Raw genomic sequence first — 19,725 nt, forward strand, 5'->3', positions numbered from 1 at the left:
AGAATAACATAGTGAAACAACAACAACTTTTGCAAAAAAAATATGTTACATAAATTGTTACAAATCTAGGTTAGATAAATAAATAATTATACCTACATTATATGACGATTAAAAGAAATCATTCATAAAAAATAGTACAAAGAATAAGCAAAAATAATTATGCAAAAAAAGTCTTCATCCAACACAAAATAAAGATACCTTTGTCCATATACATTAAATAATGTTAAAACATGATTTTTCCTTTTTTGGTCTAGCCAGAGACCTCCCAAAAAGGTAAAAATTATCATCACTAAATTCTAAAACAATACACAGGCTAAACAAATCTCATGTTTGACTTTTCCAAAGAAAGAAGCATCAAAAATTACTTGACAAGATTTTTCCCTAAATATCAAAAGATAAGGCGACAAAATTGGCATTGGTCTAATTAAACATTTTAAAGATCTTAAAAACATTACACATTAAATCACTGAATGTAAAAACATTTAAAGTTATAACATATGGTGTTGAGTACAACACTGCTAATAACTTACTTATATTAAATATAAATACTTACTAAATAGTATATATTATTAAAAAATATTTAATGCAAATACTACATACATCATAAATATTTATCAAAAAATACAATTCTGTACACAAACGAATAAACAAAAATATTTCGCTTTAATTTTATATTTAACTCAAAAGCATAGTAAAAAATCCTAGTCCTAATAAAAACATTCATATTAGTTAAAGAAAGTTAATTATGTTAGACTAATAAAAGTACAATATACTATGTTAAGCGAGATCCTTAATAGGTTAGACCTTTCTCTCTTAACTGCCATGAAATTTCTCAGTCTTTTGAACTCTCTTACTAAATTAAATCGTTAACACTTTCTCTAATTGCGATCCCAGATAAGTGGGGCTTTTGCTCAGTCGGACAGATTTTTTCAGTTCCAACAACCAAAACGTCTCCTTAGTGGGACTTGCAATATGCAATGACTTCCAAGATAGGAGACAAAAAAAGTTTGAATTTAAATACATTGCACTGAAAAAAATCACATTTCTAAAGAAGTCATATCTATTGATAAGCGAAACATTTTCTTTTGTTAAAGACTCACTTACAAGGAGACTTGCTCAATTGAGACATTTGCTGAGTGGAACCTATTTTTTCAGTCAATTTAACACGAGCCAAAAGCGACTTATTACTGCATAAACTAAACACAATAGCAAAACACATGACATGGTCAACATGCTACAAATATAAAAAAGGTAGAATATATATATAAAAAAAATCCATGCTTTCTCACATGTAAACTATAGCAACTATCAAATTAGACAAAGATTTCAACATCTTTGATATTTTTTCAAGTTTCTGTTTTTTGTTGTTGTTTAAAAAAGCATAGACGCTACAAATTTTGCATTAAAGTTTTGAGATTTTACTGTAGCTACAAATAAATAAATGCATTAAATTAAATAATGCATTAAAGTTTTGAGATTTTACTGTAGCTACAAATAAATAAAACTTAGTTCGCAAAATCCAGCCTGTAGTTTGAAATGTATTAGGTAGCAGGTATCATTTGTATCTCAGGTACCAGCAATGGATCTCTTTCTATCTCTTCTTGTTGTTTTATGTCCAGATCATCACTTGGGATAGGAGAACACTCAGTGTGGAATTCTACGTCTTCGTTAAGTGCATAGAAGGCATGCATTTTTATTCCTGTAGTAAAATAATAGTTTGAAAGCACAAACTTGTGTGAATTTTGCAATATTAGGTCAAAAATAATAGCTATTTAAGCTTACTTTATCTTTTTTGTTTATTTCACAAAGATATTGTTTCAATGCATTTGTAATTCTTTATGGCTCTAATATCTCTATAATAATACCAAGAGTGTCTGTCTGTCTGTAACAGACAAAGTGGATTATATATTTACAATTTTCTTTAAAACCGTCTAAAATGTATCCCCTATAAAAATGTTCTGTATTTTATAAACGTTTTGTTTACGATTCTGATTGGCTAAACAAATCATGTGGTTAAATAAAGTGATTTCATTAGTTGGGAGTTTTATTGCATGCAAATTTATATTTACCGTAGTTATTATAGTAGTCATTTTTGTTCAAAAGTTTTAATTGTTTGCATCTTTAAAATGAAACTGACAACAAATGATTTTGTGATAAGAAACATACAGTAAATTTTAGATGTTTTTGAGTTTTTTCATTTAAAACCTTTCTTTTTCAGCCTTAATAAAATTATTAACAAACCTTTTTGCAATAAGAAGCACAATAAATTTAAGTAAATGTTTTCACAGGGTTTTATAACTAGTCTCTTATAATAATACAATAACTGTGTCAGTCTGTCTGTGACAGATAAATTTAGTATCTTCATTTTTTCTGTCTCACTTTTAATTTCTTGACATTACGATACAACGTGAATGCATTAACTGTCGTAAATGCATCAAATAAGTTAAGATTAGGGAAGACATTGTATTGTACTTTCGCGTTTGAGGTCTAATAACTTGGAAATGGGTTGAAATAACTGACATCAAAATTGGGTCAATTCCTAGAAGCAAGATCCATCCATCTGCTTCAGAATTGATGGGTTGATGACAATATCAAAAAATTACTCTCATCCTAATCTTTTAAACTGTCAAAAACACAATGTTACATATTATTTTGGTGAAAATATTAACATCCACACAAACAGAAATAACAGTTAAACAAATTCACACCAAATTTTTTGGTGCATGAGCAGGTCTTTGCTTGAGTTGTCAGTTTTAAAACAATGATATCTCCTGAAACACCCATCAAATAAATATAAAGAAAAATTTTAACAAGAAATCTTTATTAGTTTTTCTTCCATAAAACTTTGTCTGTAACATCAAATGTTGCTCCTTTTCCTTGAAATCGCTAAAAAAGCCTGTCTAATTTGTTAGTTTTAATAATGTTACATGACAAGGTAAATGCATTAGAAATAACGTCAATAGCATTTTAAGATTAGCAAAACTATTACAATTACACTTTTAAGTTTAAAGTCAAGTAAGAAATAATAAATAAACTGACTCTTGGGACTAAAATTGGATGGATCCTCTAAAGTGGGTTAACCAACCTGTTTTGGGTAAGACGGGTTGGTGACACTAACAACTTTTGCTAAATTTTATACAACAAAATCCATGTTTTCCCAGATTTTTAATTTTTTTTTACTAAATTCCCTAAATTTTTCTTGACTTAAAGGGATCCCGAGGTGCTGAAACAAGTTGAGCTAATTTACCTCAGAACATATGAAGAAATTACAAAAAGATAGTCGTTCTTACCAAATCGATATGGTATATGAGATATGTCCATGTTTACTTCGTGAAAATGTGAACCTCCGCCACCATCTTGTTGCGAATTTATTTTCAGAAAGTTCAAGAGTAGCGACCAGTCTTTTTTACTCACAACACTTTTGTGACGCGCTGGTTAAGTAACAAAATCCTGCGTGAAATACAAATATACTTACACAAAAGTTTAATAATATGTCTGCAAATCCTTACCAATTCGAACCACAAAAGAAAGTTATAAATAATCACGACGATGATAGCAATGGCAGTTGGGAAGATATTCCTGACTGTCCTGAAGAGGTTGGAGAGCAAGAGCCCCGAAATAATCGACTACATGTTGAACCATCCGAATGGTGTAAATGTTTATTTTGTCGTACTATGCCAGTGAATCGTGAATGTTTGTGCTGCATTGAAATCGACGAAATAAAGTTGAGATATATTTCTGGTGGTAAGTTTCAGCTTTATTGGGCATATTCTTTTTTTGATGTGAAAATATATAATGCGCACACTATGTATGTTTTTTTTTTAGTCAAACTTTCTTCTATTTTGTTCAGATTTGACATGTGTCACTCAACACGAAGGGTTCAATGCTGTCTGTCTGAGCCCGCATGTGTTATGGACTGCAATGGTCAGTCTTTATGACAGGGAAGGAGCATGGATACCTAATAAAGATAACGTTCCGAATCGGTAAACGACAAAATTGTACTCATGGTATATGTCAAACAAAAATTATACTCAACATACTATAATATACTCAAAGTCAACATACTATAATATACTCAAAGTTATATACAGGTAACAAAATTCACAACTTCATTCCCGGTTTCTTTTATAGCACATATCGATACACTGCATATCTCCAACTTTCCTTGTTCGTCTATACGAAACTTGGAAGATACGTTCGAAGAATCATCCCGCCTGTGTTGTATCAAAGATAAGAGAAACGTTTCCTGAAGCGAATGAGATCTACGTAAATTTTGATGGAGACGACGAAGGTGCTGATGGGCTATCTGAAGTAATCGAGGCATGGGAATACATGGCAAATGATAAAGAATGAAGAGCGAACTCTAGCAATAATATAAGGCAACCACTGAACAGCGGTGAAATATGAATATAAATTTTTACAACCCGGAACCCAAGCCCCCACATTTTTTAAGGCGTCCTTTCGTTTCAAAACAACAACATCTATTTTTTATACCCAGCCATTTTTTTCTTCTTTTCAATAATGTCATCCCTACTTTCTCTTTCTTTCGGTGCCATGACTCGTTTTCTTGATCTGTGTTTTTCACTTTTAGCAGCTCGCTTATATGCTCCCATCATCATGACCTTCAATTAATCATACCGCTTTTTTTCATACACACCATTTAGAAAAAGTTATAAAAAAGAAAGTTATAAAAGTGAGCATATTTTGCAGAATAAGTGTCGTGGTTGCACGAAAGTTTTTAAATGAGCTATAATATGCTCTCAATGAGGACATATTTTTATAGTAAGCTTAAAACGCAGTAAAAGCGTACAAGTTGTTTACTGTCTGGATACAGTAATTTCAAGCTACGTATATGTGACGTCATAATAGAACGCAACAAAACCGTACGGTGTTTTGAGCTATGTCACTAAGTTCTTATCTATTTCGAAAACAGTTGGAGAAGGAGCAATGGTGTACACAGCCAAAGCGAAGGAAGCAAGCGAAGAACAAACTTTTGAAGAACAGTATTAGGTAATCTTACAAATTCAAGTAAAATAAATAACGAATTTATGAATTAAATGGTCCATATTGTCAAATAAAATAAACTTGTGTCGGCACCTCGGGATCCCTTTAATGACTTAGTTTTGTAATTTCCAAACTCTTCTTGGTTGTGCAGACAATTTGTGAAGTTATGACTACAACCCAGAAAAAATTATTGAGAATTTTGGGAGGTGGCACAATAAAAAGAGTTTTTAACACCAAGAATAATGAAAATAATAATAATAAAGAAATAAAATTCTTCCCAGAATTGTACAATGTTGGATGCAATTTTCATTGCAAAATTGACTGTTATGGAACAGGGTGGCACAATAACAATTATACAACAAAACTTACCATTGTCTATCATATCATCTAAGGTTTCGCGTGTTGGTTTTCCTAGGGTTTCTGGTAGTGTCAATGCTAATAAGGTGGCAATCACAGCACAGACAACCATCAATGCAAATGGTGCAGCAACATGAAACTGGTCTAAGACTTTAATGAACGGAGAAGTAGCAGCACCTATTCTGCTGGTCACAATGTTTATACCCATACCTTGTGTTCTATAAGAAATTAAAAGAAAAACTAAACTTAAATATTGCAAAAACACACAAAAAAGCATTAAAAATAATTTTCTTACCTAAGCACAGTTGGATATATTTCTGAAGACCACATGTACATAGTTGAAAAAACACTATGGATCATAAATTTTCCTGTTAAACCAAAACTTAAACGAAGAGCTGAAAAAAAAGACAAAACAAAAGACTTAACTACTACAAGACCCAAAACTAAAATCAGTAATGGTGATAAAAACATGTAGTTTACCTTTAAAGTTTTCACGTTTTGGAATGCATGCAACACCAAAGCAGGCTATTGCAGTACCAACACCCAGTAATATACATGTCTTCTTTCGACCAATTCTTAAATTAATAGTTGATTGACTAATAGTTAAGTAGTAAAGTAACATATATCTCAGGGAAAATTTTATTGTAGAGAAAAAATCTTAAATTATTACGTATTTAACTTAATCAAAAACGAATAAATCCCTGTGAAAAGTAAAGATTTTCATTCGCATATTAATAGGTGGTCAAGAAAGACTAATTTTGCTACAAAGTAGAAGGACAAACAAACCAAGTGGACACATTAGTTTAACGACATAAAGATGCATGGAAAATGTGAGGAGAAAATGAATATTTGAGGAGAATTAAAGGTGATTTTTAATATAGGTAATTTGGGAAGGGCATGGAAAAACTAAATTTTTTCGTCAATAAAAAAAACTTACTTCTGCATTAACCACCACGCAAAAAATACTGCAGGCAACTCAACAATAAAAGACAGGACGAAGTTGGAATACATATCGCCACCAAGATCTGCAAATGCCCAGTTGAGTCCATAGTATGTCATGCCACATTGAAACCTAAACCAAGGTGTTAAATGTTTTGACTCTAAGTGAGGAGAAATTGTGTAGAAGAATTAGACAAAAATGCATTACCATATAAAGGATTGTGCTAACACTGATTTTGCTAATTTCCATCTTTTAAACAGGTCAATATATGAAGCTTTTCTACCATGTTTTTCTTCTGACTCAGCAGGTTTTAAAGAAACAGCAGGTAAGATTTTTTTGTTGTATTTTGCAGCTTTACGTAAAATGGCTTCAGCTTCTTTTGTTCGTCCTTTCAAGTTCAACCAGCGAACAGATTCTGGAACACATCTAAACAAACATCAACTAGTTACATTGCAGGTTTGGTTGTTTTTTTGGCAATTGTATTATTTCAAGGTTTCTTGAAGAAAAGTTGAGCGGAAGTTTATTGACAATTTAACAAAAACATAACCAGGTATTTAACACTATCTTGCCTTTCCTGACGACAGAAGAACGTCAAATAATTTTTAAAAACTCATTAAAACTAACTTAAAACTCACAAAGCAGTGATAATTCCAATTAAGTATGGCACTGAACACAACAATACAAGCAATCTCCAACTATGAATATATTTTGCCTTTAAAGTCAGAACTAATGCGCTTAATTGCCATATGATGCCTTTAATAGTGGCTGCCATGACACGCTTGTTTGGACCAATCAACTCAACAACCAAAACATAACCATTTAAAGCAGGGGCAGAAAAAAAAATACCCATTAAAAAACGAATAACAAGAAGTTGCCATATTGCTTTTACAACTGCATGGAATAACAGAAGTAGTAAGGCCATGAATAAACATGGGTATAAGATCTTCTTGCGTCCATATCGATCAGATAAAAATCCACTAATAATAATACCAAGTCCCCAACCAACAAACACAACTGATCCAGTTAAAGCATCTAACCAATTCCTATTGCAAACCAAGTCAAACTAAAATCATAATAAAATTATTATACTAAGGAGATAAAAATAAAAATAAAAATGTAGAAATAAATCTTTTGCTTGTTATTAATTAAAATCTACATCTTCTATAATAATACAATAACTGTATCTGTGTCGTCTGTCTGTAACAGGCAAGTGGATGTGTTTATCTCCTTTTGATGTAGGTGAAAATTTTATGCCTAATTCGTTAAATTTATGGACGTTACGACATTTTTGACTGATATTAAAGGGTTTCAAAAGACTAGTGAATGCATTGCAGTGTAGTTATAACTTGGAGGTCAGATTTAGGAACATGGTGGTGACTTCAGTTTTTCTCACAATGGGTGTGGCTGGAGACCACCTAGAACAAATTTCCCAAAACTAGATCAACCAACCTCTTTTGGAAAAGGCCAGATGATGACAACATTAAGAAACTTTAAATCCCAATATCCCCTTACCTGTTTCATTACCTGGCACCTGCTCTGCGATGGTGATAAAAAAACCCTACTTTTTCCTCTGCTTCAGAAATATATTTATTTGGTAGGAAATCTAAAACCCATACTTCTAAAACTCTCTATGTGAGAAGTAGGATAATTTATGCGTAGTGCAAAAAAACAAGAGTTTGTTGTGAAGAATTCTTCTTGAGACATTGAATTTGAAAGTTATGTGATGGAGACATCATAGACAAGGTATATTTGGCGCTGTTATCAATTATACTATCTAAGAACATGTAAGTTTGAGTCATAGTAAGTAAGAATTTTACAAGGAGAACTCATTCCAAGAAAATTATTAACCAAATCTTGTCATAATTTCAGAGTAGAAAAATTAGCATTATCCAAGGTATTTTGTCTTTTTTATTTTGTCTTTTTTATGTAAGGCAAAATTTATCCTGGAATGAGGTGAAGTCTAAAAGGTTTAAATAGAGTTAAGTGTTTCGCCCTCTTATTGTCATCGTTTTTTGAAAAATACTAGTTTTGGCGGCTTTCCACCCTATTGTCCTACACTAAGCATATGTTTTATTTAGAGTTCACTTACCTCAGTTACCAAGGTGGTTTTATGGTAATCAAAAGTCCATTCAGATCTATCCAAGTCACACCTACTGCTATGATCATGTGGAAATATCATTGATGAATTGCTACAAGTTTTATTAAAGTCTACACTATGAGTAATATTGTTGCTGTTGTATACACATCTCCACGGTGGGTCGTAACCAATGTAATAAAAAATCATAATAGGATATACCATGGGTAACAGAGCAAACATTATACATCCTTGAACCATAACTTGATAACGACCACATTCACCACCATGTTTAAGAAACTGATCAATAGTAATCTCTTTTTTAACTTCTTCACTTACTTCTTCATCTGATGACACAATTAATTGATCTTCTAGCTCCCTTTCATTCATTAAAAAACTTTCATTGTCTTTCATCTCTGTTATTGCTTGTTCTAATAATAACAGCTAAGAATTTACTGGTAGAAATTTTCTAAAAAAGCAAAAATTGATCAGACTTTAAAAGCAAAAACATGCATGTTGTTAGTAAAATGTCAGAGAATTTATTATTTTGATGTGTAAATAATTTTCACCTCAAGCATATAGCCACAAAGTACATTTAGCATAAGAATTGTAAAAAAAGTCTGGAATACCTCATGATTTTTTCTGATCATGTATGCTAAAAATTAAAAATATAGAGTGCAATTAAAAACAAAGTGCAATGCAATCTATTTGAATATATCACTCCTTCTCTGCTTTTAACAGTTAAAAAAGAAACCAAATTAGATTTTCAAACACATTGGTTACACAAGAGAAAACCTCTAAAAGACATAGAAAGAAGGAGTGAAAGGTTTTACTAGCGTAACAGGGTGTCCAGTAAAAATTAACTTCCAATTTCTATTTCCCTGAATGTTACAATATATGTTACAATTTTTACTATTAATTCTTTAAGAACAGATTAATCCTTCGGGATTTTCTCGAAGTATTAATATTCTTAACTTGTCTACAGAATTGACAATATTTTTGAAATTCCTTAATATCCTGACATTCCCTAGACAGTGGACACCCTGTTGAAGCTTAGAAGGTGATTTGGGTCAAAAGCAACATTGATTGCAATATTGGAGTGGACTCTGGAAATATCACAAACTTGGATGAATAATTCCAGATGTGAAAAATCAGAAATTATTATGAAATCAAAATTTACGTGACATGTAAAAGGGTTTTAAAACAGCACTAAATTTATGTAATTAACGTTTTACGATTTATGTAATGTAAAAATAATATCAAACATATTATACAATTATAAATAAAGGATTATTCTATAAAGTAAGAATGAAAAAAATAGAATATTAAAACAACTAAAGCAGAAACTATTTATTTACAACTTATGCATCTGTAAGTTCACTAAAGGTTTCACGAGTAGGTTTTCCTAGTGTTTCTGGTAACATAAAACAAAACAGGAATGCCATAAAAGTAGCAGCCGCCATAATAACAAACGGTATTGATGGATGAATATGATCAAGAACTTTTATAAAAGGTGATGCTGCTGCTCCAGCACGACTTGTGATTGTATTGATGCCCATTCCTTGTGTCCTAAAATGCAAATTTAGTTTTAATATTGCTCCTTGTACAACTTAAAATACAAAAGTATATACCAGAACCATCAATTTTTTAGAGCAGCTAAAATTAAGAAAAAGAAGAATACTTTTAATAAATGGGCATAATTATTGCTTCTGAATATGTACTACCCAAACAGTTTAAAGTTTAAAATTAATTTGCCGTTACAACTGGTTTTCGATCTTTTAAAGCACAATTGGCTGACCATTAAAACACTATCCACTCTTACTTTTATTCTTATATTTTCTGCCTTTAATATAGTTTAGCTGACAATAAATTGTTTTTTTAAAAGTAAAAACACAATCAACACACTAACCTAACAACTGTCGGATATATTTCAGCAGACCACATAAAAATGGACATAAACGATAGTGAAATCATTGACTTTCCCACTAATCCAAATAATAGTTCGTAAGCTATATAAAAAGAAAAATCTTTATAGTATAGAATTTTTTTAAAATTCTTGACAGTTAAGATAACAGACAATATTAATATTCAGTTCATTTTGCATTGGACAAAGATAATTTGTAATACATTGTTCTGTTACTAGACAAAAATATTTTGTAGAAAGTTTCATTCTTGCTAATTCACTAGCGGTGCTGAATAAAATCACTAACAAACTGATATTTTATTTATTTATTTTATGTCAGTAATATTACCATCAAATCAAACCAAAGAAATAATATACTGAAATCAACAACATTCCTGAAACAACTAACACATAACCGCTATACATTAAAATCTGTAAATTTGAAAAGTATGTGCCATACCATGTGTAAACAATTTTTATATATAAAAACACACATAGTCCTGCAGAAATGAAAAATAAATAACTACATTTTCCATTTGCCTATTAATGAACCTTCTTCCTCCTTCTTCCTAACTTTAATTTGACATTAAGGGTCCAATTTTTTAATTCTTAAGAAACCCCAAGTTCATGTCAGTGTTTATTTGTCTTAAAATTGATGTAACAAATTACTAATAACATTCATATTACCTTTTAAATCATCAAACAACGACAAACACGATATGGCTAAGCATGCTATACAAGTCACCAAAAATGCCGTAATTGCTGTCGTTTTACGTCCAAACCTAAACAAAATATAACATTTTTCAAGATTGATCCATAAACGTGTTTATTGATTATTTTACATCTATTTGTGGGAACAATGAAATTAAATGCATTATGACAGTTTACAAGATAGTAGTTTATGTGCAAGACAACTCTTAAAAAATTCTGGTATTATACTCATGAATCATTAGCTTAGTCATTTGCCCAAACATGCACTTCAAAGTAAGAGTGCCCTGTAAAAAGAAAGGGTCAGGCAACAGTGTAAAAACAACAACAAAAAAAAAGCAAAAAAAGCAACAGCAAATACTTGGAGATATATGGAAGATTGAGGAATTTATTATTTCAGTTTAAAAAATGTGTCCTGCTGCTGACAAATGAAGTCTAAAACAGCTTTTTTTTAAGTTATTTCTATCACCTATACATAATGAAACATGTTAAGAAAATGTAATTTACTATGACACATTGATGGCTTTATGCAGTGTATGAATAAGGAATGTCAGAAAAAAGCAATGTAAATTGATGTATAGAAAAAAGTTCTTTATGTACAAGACATATAAATCCACTTAATTTTCGTATGCAAGTGTTGCAGAATTTATTGTTTGTGATGTTTACAAAGAAAGACACTGCAGTAAAATTAAGGAAATATTTAAATACATAACTGATTTAAACAAGCTACAAATAGCCTTTTAAGGATATGTATACTTACATTTGTAAACAAACAACAGCTACAGCATGCATAGGTACTTCGACAGCAATAGAAAGAAAGAAATTGATATATATATCTCCGCCAAGATCAGCAAAAGTCCATGAAAATGTGTAATAAGCCATTCCTGCTATAAACCTGAAACACATCAAAACAACCAATCTTCGATAAAATAAAATGTATTTCACTGTTAAAATAAGAATACAAGTAAAATGTTTCTAAAAGTTGATCGGAGCAAGTAAAGACACAAATAGTCTTATAATTAAGCCCTGTTAATAGTTAAGCTATTTGCAGTTAATGTATTTTGTTAAAAACATAAAACATAAAACCAAACCAAGACACCAAAAGGTTAAAAAAAATTGAGTTACGTCATTGTCACTTTCAACAAAGATGTTCTTTACAACTCTTTTGAGTTTTTTAATGGTCTTATAAGCTTACAATTTGACAAAAACGTTACTGCTTTTTTTTAATTCCCCTTTTTAATTACATCAACAGTAAAAGTATCGACAAAAAAAGAAAACAATAAATAAAATAATTACCATAAAAATGCTTGTGATAGTACGATATTAGCAGTTTTAAAATCTTTAAACAGGTCAAAATACGAGAACGTCAATGTTTCTGCATTGGCAGGTTTAATAGACACTTTCGTCATGTCAACTCTTTTGTTTATTTTGGCAGCATTATGCAATATAACTTCAGCTCTATCAGTTCTACCAATTGCGTTCAACCAACGTATTGATTCCGGTAAACAGCTGGATCAAAGTTTTTAAAAATAATTTATATTAAAGCAGCGAAAATAACACAATAGGATTTCATCTACCAGTGAAGAACAAACAACGATAGCAACGTTTAATTAAATTTAAGATCTACTTACATTCCAAATACCAAAACCACAAAATAGGGCGCTGAACAAACTATGCAAAGAATCCTCCAATCATCAATGAAATATGCCTGAAGAGCTAGTGCAGCTGATCCAATTACCCACACTGTTCCAGCAATGTTTGCAGCTAATACTCTGCAGTTCGGTCCAATGAATTCCACCAGCAATATAAATGCATTCAAAGCTGGCCCAGCATGGAACACTCCCATCATAAATCGAATGAATACAAGCAACCAAATTGGCTTAATGAAGCCATGAAGAAATAGACAAAACAAGTCTAGAAAGATTGTAGGGAGCATCACTGCTTTTCTTCCATAGATATCAGATAAATAACCCATTATTATACTCCCAAATCCCCATCCAATAAATACAGAAGAACCAAGTAGAGCAAGAATCCACGAATCGTTACATACAAGGTCGTACTAAAACAGAAGTTAGGTGACTATTACATACATTTCAAATTCTTATTCTAGCTTTAATGGAATAGTTAAGATCTTTGCTTACCTCAGTAACCAGTGTTGTTTTAGGATAATCATAAGTCCAGTCACTGCGATTCATGCTGCACCGTCTTATGTCATCTTTCTGATGAGACTTTAAATTTTGACTACTAGTCCATTCTGGATCAACTCCAATAAAATAAAATAAAAACACAGGAAAAGAGAGTGGAAAAGTCAGTATTTTAATTAGAACTACTAAACGAAATTGATATGGCCCACATTCTCCACTACGCATAAGAAACTCATCAATATCTAAAATTTCTCCCTCATTATGAGAATTATTGCTACTACATGTATTGTCACTACTCATATTAACAGCAAGTTTTTTAACAAAGTCTATAAACAGCTAAATACAGTGCACAGACATCTCAGTATAACTGAGATTGAGTGTACTTATAACTTCCAATGCATACATCAATAAATCATTTAAAAATTGAATTCTAAAACTCCAGCTGAACATAGAATTCAGCATGTTTATAGTCTAGCATAAACATACTCTGTACAATATTGCATTCAAAAATCATTCAGAACAAGTGTACGCATATTTTAGTTTGTGGGTACTTCTAAAACTAATCAAATGTGAATTTCTAATTTTTATTAAACAAAAGTGAAAACAGTGATAAAAATAATAAAAAAGAAATATACATAATTCTTTAATTTAAATAGAAAAACATTTGATGCTAAGAGTAAAAATTAATCTTCCTTAAGCTATCAGCAATTGCTATAGATGATCTCTTCAGTACAACATTTAAAAATCTAACTTATAAAAATGTTTAGAGGAATTTTAATGTTATTTTCTAAAGTTTTTTTAAAGTTTTTTTTTGTTTTACTTGATAAATGTGCTTGGAAATAGATTTTTTATGTCACCAATTATGGTCAGAATTTTTTTCTAAAATTTATTGGGTTTATTTAGCTTTACGAAAGTCAGTCAATTTTTTTCAGCTTTGCTCACAAAAATATAAAAACTAGAAACACTTCTTGTATAAAAAGCTATACACAATGTTTATTAGAACAAACATTACTTGAAGCACAAAAAGAATTTCTAATACAGGAAACTTTTATTAGTACTTGTGCCCACCTATATTTTTTAATGTTCCAAGAATTTCAAATTCTGTTAGACACTCTGTCATGATAAGTTGTTTTGATGTAATTTAATACAAGGTCTAATAGGAGCATACAAGCCATATCTTAGTGAAAGGTCTTGAGATTTAATCTTCACAAGAATTTAGTTGCAGTCTTGTAAAGAACACAAAAAAAAACATTTTTGCCACAATAATGAGGACTGAACTACTAAATTGATAAACACATAGAAGCGATAACAGGTTTTTCTATAAAAATATAAGTTACAAAAAAATGTCAGTAAAGAAAATACAGTAAAAAAAGTAAAAAAACTCAGTAAAAAAATGACTAATTAGTATTAAGAAAAACTAAAATAGTAAATGTAGAATAAAAATGTCAGATTACCAAAAGTAGTTAAGATAACCCAACCAAATAAATTTGCAAAATGAATTTTGTTCGCAGTGATAGTAAATTGATAGGAAAAACTACATTATTTGCGACATTTCGGGTGTTCACACACCCATTTTTAAGCAATCAATGATGTACAAATTTTGTCTTAATATATACAAAGTTTAACAGTAACCATAGTTACAGATTAAAAAAGTAATAAATAGATGACTTTACAGACGTTTTTTGTGGATTTTAAACATGTGCATACATTCTTTTAGGTGAAAAAGCAAAACCATGTGGTAAAATAACTATTATTGAAATTTCCTAATTTAAACATTTTCTTTCATTTTGTAAAAAGATTTATTATACTTCTGTGGTCTGTTGTTTGCATTTTCCACCTTATAAAATAAGTGTGCATCTCTATTGTTCTGAATGCAAAACCAAAACAATACACTGCACAAAAGTTGTATCTACTTCAATTCTTCCAAATGAAAGATACAACAATTAAATTTTCCGTAAGACACAACCTGTGACCATAAATGTAAACAATTATTAACATGTGAAAATAAAATGAAATAAAAAAGACCAAAGAAATCAACAACAAAAGGTAATCCACGTTGACTTTTTCATAAAAAATCGAGTTCTTGCTTCTTTCAAAGATATTTTTTGAAGCATGTTTTAAAGCCATTGTTGTTAAAAATTGTAAAATAAATCGCCCTAACTTGACACAGACAGATTCACTAAATTACCATATTATATAATGAACACGACCAATATAAAATATATATAAAAAAAACAGATCCCATCAAAAATAAAACATAAAAAGTTTTTGTATAGCACTTTTGTTACATCCATAAACTACAAAAAGGAGAAACTAAAAGTTTGCCTAAATAATGAAAACATGACATTAAATAATTAAAGCCAGTAAATTTTACTAGACAATTGTTTGGTTCAAAAACTATGGTAGGAATCACTTATTTAAGGTTCCATATTGCTTTTTTAATTATTTAAAAATCCTAGTTAAGCTTGGTTTCGACTGTGAAATAATGTCAAATAAGTTAATTTTTGCATGTGATTTTTTATTTCATATTATTACATAACCTGAAATAGCCTGAAATGATGTAACATATTTGGTGTGTTTGGTTGAAGAAACATTCTCAGTAAACAATAATGGACATATTGGAAGACGATTTATTGTTAGGCAGAGCTTTAAGTTAATATAAGAAAATAAGAAAAACATTTAATAACTATAATAATTATAATAACTATAAGAAATTATTAGAAAACGCAAATAATATCCAAATCTTCAATGATACAAAATCAGTTACATATGTATCCATAAACGCTTTGCCGTTTCAGTGTTTTATACAGAAACCAAGCAAGTCTGTGTACTCACATTACATGATTTCAGCCTTTATCTGCCTCAGCGTTTTCCTCTGCAAGTTTTCGCTTCAACCTTGTTTTTGAAAAGCAAGAGTACAAGGTCGAGCATATGTAAATAGAGAGTATGCCAAATTGAACAATGCCAAGATGTCCTTTTTGAATTAAAATCCCTGTGACTAATATAAGGACACAAGCATAAACATTAGCTACAGTTAATAATACAGCACTTGATATCCCCTCAGAAACGGGATATGTCATTTCAGCTGCTTGCTCCAAGCCAGTGGAAAAAAACGGTACGTTTACAATGCCAAGTAATGCTATCAACAAATACAACAATGAAAAGTTGTTTGTGTTTCTAGATACCAGTATAAAAATAAGCCACACTACACATGATGAAGCATTTAGAAAAATGGCTACTTTTTGATAACAATGATATCGATCTAACAGCAATCCAAACACAAAACAACCTAATATGGCTATCATATTGAAAGTAAACCCCATCCAACCAATCCTAGACTCATAACCAGATGGAAATTTTGTTGTAAGTAGTGGGTTTAACAGTACGGAAATAGTGAGAAACAAGGCACAATATAATGCATATGACTGACCCAATAAATTAAAGTTCTTGTCCTTGAGCAGGACTAGTAATGAATGAGAAAAATACAGCTGTACATTGCTTGGATTTGTATTTGATGGTAATGTTAGTGGCCTTTCCTTGTAGAAGCAAAATGTCAAACAAAAGATTAGAAGACAAAATACAAGTTGTGACAAAAACAACAATTTCAATCCATCTGAGATGTTCTGGTCTGATGTTGCAGGAACTGTAAGGGTCGTTTGTAAGAATCCAACAGCCACGCCAAAAATATTCATAAATACAGAAATGGATGTGGCAGTAGCTCGTTCATTTTCTGGAAACCAAGTGACAGATAATTTGGCAGGTATTTGTAAAATAGCACCATACGCTATAGCTGCAGCAATCTGACCACCAAAAACAAAGAAAAAGCCACTTCTGTCAAATCCACTAAGTCGTAGTGCAGTTGAAATTACATTTAAACCAGATGCCACAACTAAAATTGAGCGAACACCATATTTTTCCATTAAAAAAGCAGCTGGCAATGAAACAAATATGTAAATGAAAGTAAACATATTAGATAGCCATTCTATAGCTACGTCACTTGCACTGTAATAAGGGGCCACAATGTTACTGACAGGACTTAAACCTATGAAAAAGGCAGCATTAGCCATGGTTGTCATTGAAAACAAGAACAACATAAACCATCGTTGGGGATAAACCGTAACACCACTACCATGATCTAATAAACCTTGTTTTTCAACAGTTGATGTTTCATTATCTGAACTTTCTATGTCTGCATCAGCCATCACTGTATCCTAAACATAAAAAATACCATTGTATAAACAGTGTTGAATATTGATCACAAAGACCGAAAGTTCTTGTCACTACTGGTGAACAACTTCATGTGGGCCATACATTATCAAGAGCAATTGACATGAGGAAAACCAACATGCTAAAACCAAAACATATCCATCACATTTTACTTTATAATAACAAAACATACCATTTACAATCCACAAGTTAGTATAAACAGTAAATGGAACCTTCGTTTTATTTCTATCTTGTTGTTTTGTGACATATCTAAACATATATTTTCAATGTAAAATAAAGCAATATTCATTCATTCATTCATACTTGGCTTAACGTCCGTTTTCCATGCTAGCATGGGTTGGACGGGTTATATTAATGACCCTCTTTCAATCTGATCTAGACTGTGTTAGATCTAAACTCAATTTCCTCTGTATCAAGTCTATCCTTATAACCTCCTGCCAGGTCTTTCTCGGTCTGCCTCTGGGCTTTGCCCTAGGAACTATCAAGTCTCCACACTTTCGTGCCCAATTACCCCCCCCCCCCCCCCCCTCCATTCTTCCCAAGTGCCCCAGCCAATTCAATCTTCTTATCTGGATAACATCTTTAATTCTACAGATACTTAGCCTGCTTCTTAGCTGATCTGAACTCTTTCTGTCTCTCAGACCGCCGTTACATATCCACCTAACCATTCTCATATCATTCCTTTCTAAACGGTCAAGATCTTCCTGCTTCACTGCCCATTTCTCACTACCGTACAACATAACACTTCTTACACAGGCCTCATACAACCTACCTTTTACCTCAACTGACAAGACTCTGCTAGTCAACAAAGGAAGTAACTCTCTGAACTTTTTCCAAGCAGAACCTATCCTGCAAGTAACACTTCTACCAACACCCCCTTCACTCCCCAACATATAACCTAAGTAACAGAAGTTCTCAACTATCTCTAACGAGCCACTGTTGTACATCTTTAAAGCAGGAAATACTTCATTCCCTATAATCTCACCTTTGCAACGCTGCATACAAACTAAATTTCAGCTCTTAACCTTCCACCAATACTACTGCATTTCTTATGTACCCAATGCCTGCAAGTCTGACAAAAAATTGAGTTACTACCAACCCCTTTCCTGCAAACTCCACAAGGCCACTTTCCAACTACAAGGTCACACTTGGCTGCAATGCTACTAATCATGACTTTAGACTTTGCTGTGTTCACCCTTAGCCCTTTCTCTTCTAGTCCTTTCTTCCACTTCTCAAATTTTTCAACTAATCCTTCCACCGACCCTGCTATGAGAACCAAATCATCTGCATACAATAACTCCCATGGACAACCTGTTCTGAACTCCATCAACATCACTTCTAAGACTAGAACAAACAACAAAGGACTAAGTACAGAACCCTGATGTACACCAACATTTACACTAAACTCATCACTAGGTGAATCGTTAATCCTGACACGACTTCTAGCATTGCTGTACCGTCGTAACTAGCCACTCATCCACACCTAATTTTCTCATAGCCCATTTGCAAGATGTGCACTCAATATTCCTACCCATCTGATATTCTGCTAACATTTTCATTACTTGTTTCTTTCATAATGCTAAAGCATATATATTATAAAGTTATTCGAAAACAAAAATAAGCGTATCATTTCCAGAAGTAATAAAAATACTAGTGTTTATATATACAAGGAAATATGATATAAATGATGATTAAATAAATCAAAAACACAACCTACATGAATTGTAATGTATAATGCACAGCATAATGTATAGGTTACCCTTACAAAACAAAAACTGCTTTTCTTCAAATGTACTAGAGATGTTGGTCACTGTTTTTAAGTGTATCCAAATAATAAAAATAATAAAAAATCTAATATAACAATTGTACACAATCCTAAATCAGCTACTCTGTTTTCTATCGGTTTCTCTGGTGCTCAGCAAAAGAAGGTGAGGAAACACACAACACTGACCTTCTTATACATATTTCATTCTTATACATATTACATTTTTTCGTCAACTTTAGGCTGTTCTAAAAGCTCTTAGAAAACAAATTGAATACATTAAACAACGATAACATCAAACTTATTAACCATTCCAGTGACAGTGGTATTGACAGGAAATAAGAAATTTATTTTATCAGTTTTTTTTACTTCTTTATTTTAAACAAACCATTGGATACTACACCTGGTGCCGACCGTCAAATTTTTTATTACAGATTACCAATGGTTATAGACACAAAGGTCTTTTTGTTAAATAGATCAGACAGGACCAGCATGACCTATATGTTTTAAAAAGCATGACTTATGTTCTGATTTTGTATCCACATTTTCAATAAATTTCCGAATTGCTCAATTTCATAAGGTTGCTAAATTTCATAAGGTTTTGCC

At 31.5% G+C, this 19,725-nt stretch overlaps 4 protein-coding genes across 4 annotated transcripts in view; all 4 read right to left on the reverse strand.

Annotated features, from left to right (window-relative positions):
• Window positions 1-27: 27 nt before the first annotated feature.
• Window positions 28-8,885, reverse strand: LOC130655060 (solute carrier family 22 member 15-like). Its single transcript, XM_057457760.1, has 8 exons — window positions 8,391-8,885; window positions 6,937-7,364; window positions 6,509-6,727; window positions 6,299-6,433; window positions 5,842-5,936; window positions 5,657-5,756; window positions 5,374-5,579; window positions 28-1,699 (listed from the first exon to the last, which is right to left on the reverse strand). The coding sequence occupies exons 1-8, from the start codon at window positions 8,787-8,789 to the stop codon at window positions 1,542-1,544; spliced, it is 1,740 nt and encodes a 579-aa protein (XP_057313743.1). The 5' UTR covers window positions 8,790-8,885; the 3' UTR covers window positions 28-1,541.
• A 704-nt stretch (window positions 8,886-9,589) lies between these two features.
• LOC130655063 (solute carrier family 22 member 15-like) lies at window positions 9,590-14,288 on the reverse strand. Its single transcript, XM_057457764.1, has 7 exons — window positions 13,128-14,288; window positions 12,618-13,045; window positions 12,283-12,495; window positions 11,747-11,881; window positions 10,966-11,060; window positions 10,285-10,384; window positions 9,590-9,944 (listed from the first exon to the last, which is right to left on the reverse strand). The coding sequence occupies exons 1-7, from the start codon at window positions 13,428-13,430 to the stop codon at window positions 9,737-9,739; spliced, it is 1,482 nt and encodes a 493-aa protein (XP_057313747.1). The 5' UTR covers window positions 13,431-14,288; the 3' UTR covers window positions 9,590-9,736.
• A 139-nt stretch (window positions 14,289-14,427) lies between these two features.
• LOC130655066 (feline leukemia virus subgroup C receptor-related protein 2-like) lies at window positions 14,428-17,612 on the reverse strand. The gene is made up of 2 exons (XM_057457766.1): window positions 17,530-17,612; window positions 14,428-17,341 (listed from the first exon to the last, which is right to left on the reverse strand). The coding sequence occupies exons 1-2, from the start codon at window positions 17,530-17,532 to the stop codon at window positions 15,977-15,979; spliced, it is 1,368 nt and encodes a 455-aa protein (XP_057313749.1). The 5' UTR covers window positions 17,533-17,612; the 3' UTR covers window positions 14,428-15,976.
• The window catches only part of LOC130655072 (uncharacterized), a 94,744-nt gene continuing 92,619 nt past the window's right edge, over window positions 17,601-19,725 (reverse strand). The window contains exon 2 of the mRNA XM_057457772.1: window positions 17,601-18,136. The gene's annotated coding sequence lies outside the window, so the exon portion shown is untranslated. The remainder of the gene's footprint in view (window positions 18,137-19,725) is intronic.

Source organism: Hydractinia symbiolongicarpus, chromosome 8, assembly GCF_029227915.1.
Source record: "Hydractinia symbiolongicarpus strain clone_291-10 chromosome 8, HSymV2.1, whole genome shotgun sequence".
Taxonomy (NCBI): Eukaryota; Metazoa; Cnidaria; class Hydrozoa; order Anthoathecata; family Hydractiniidae; genus Hydractinia; species Hydractinia symbiolongicarpus.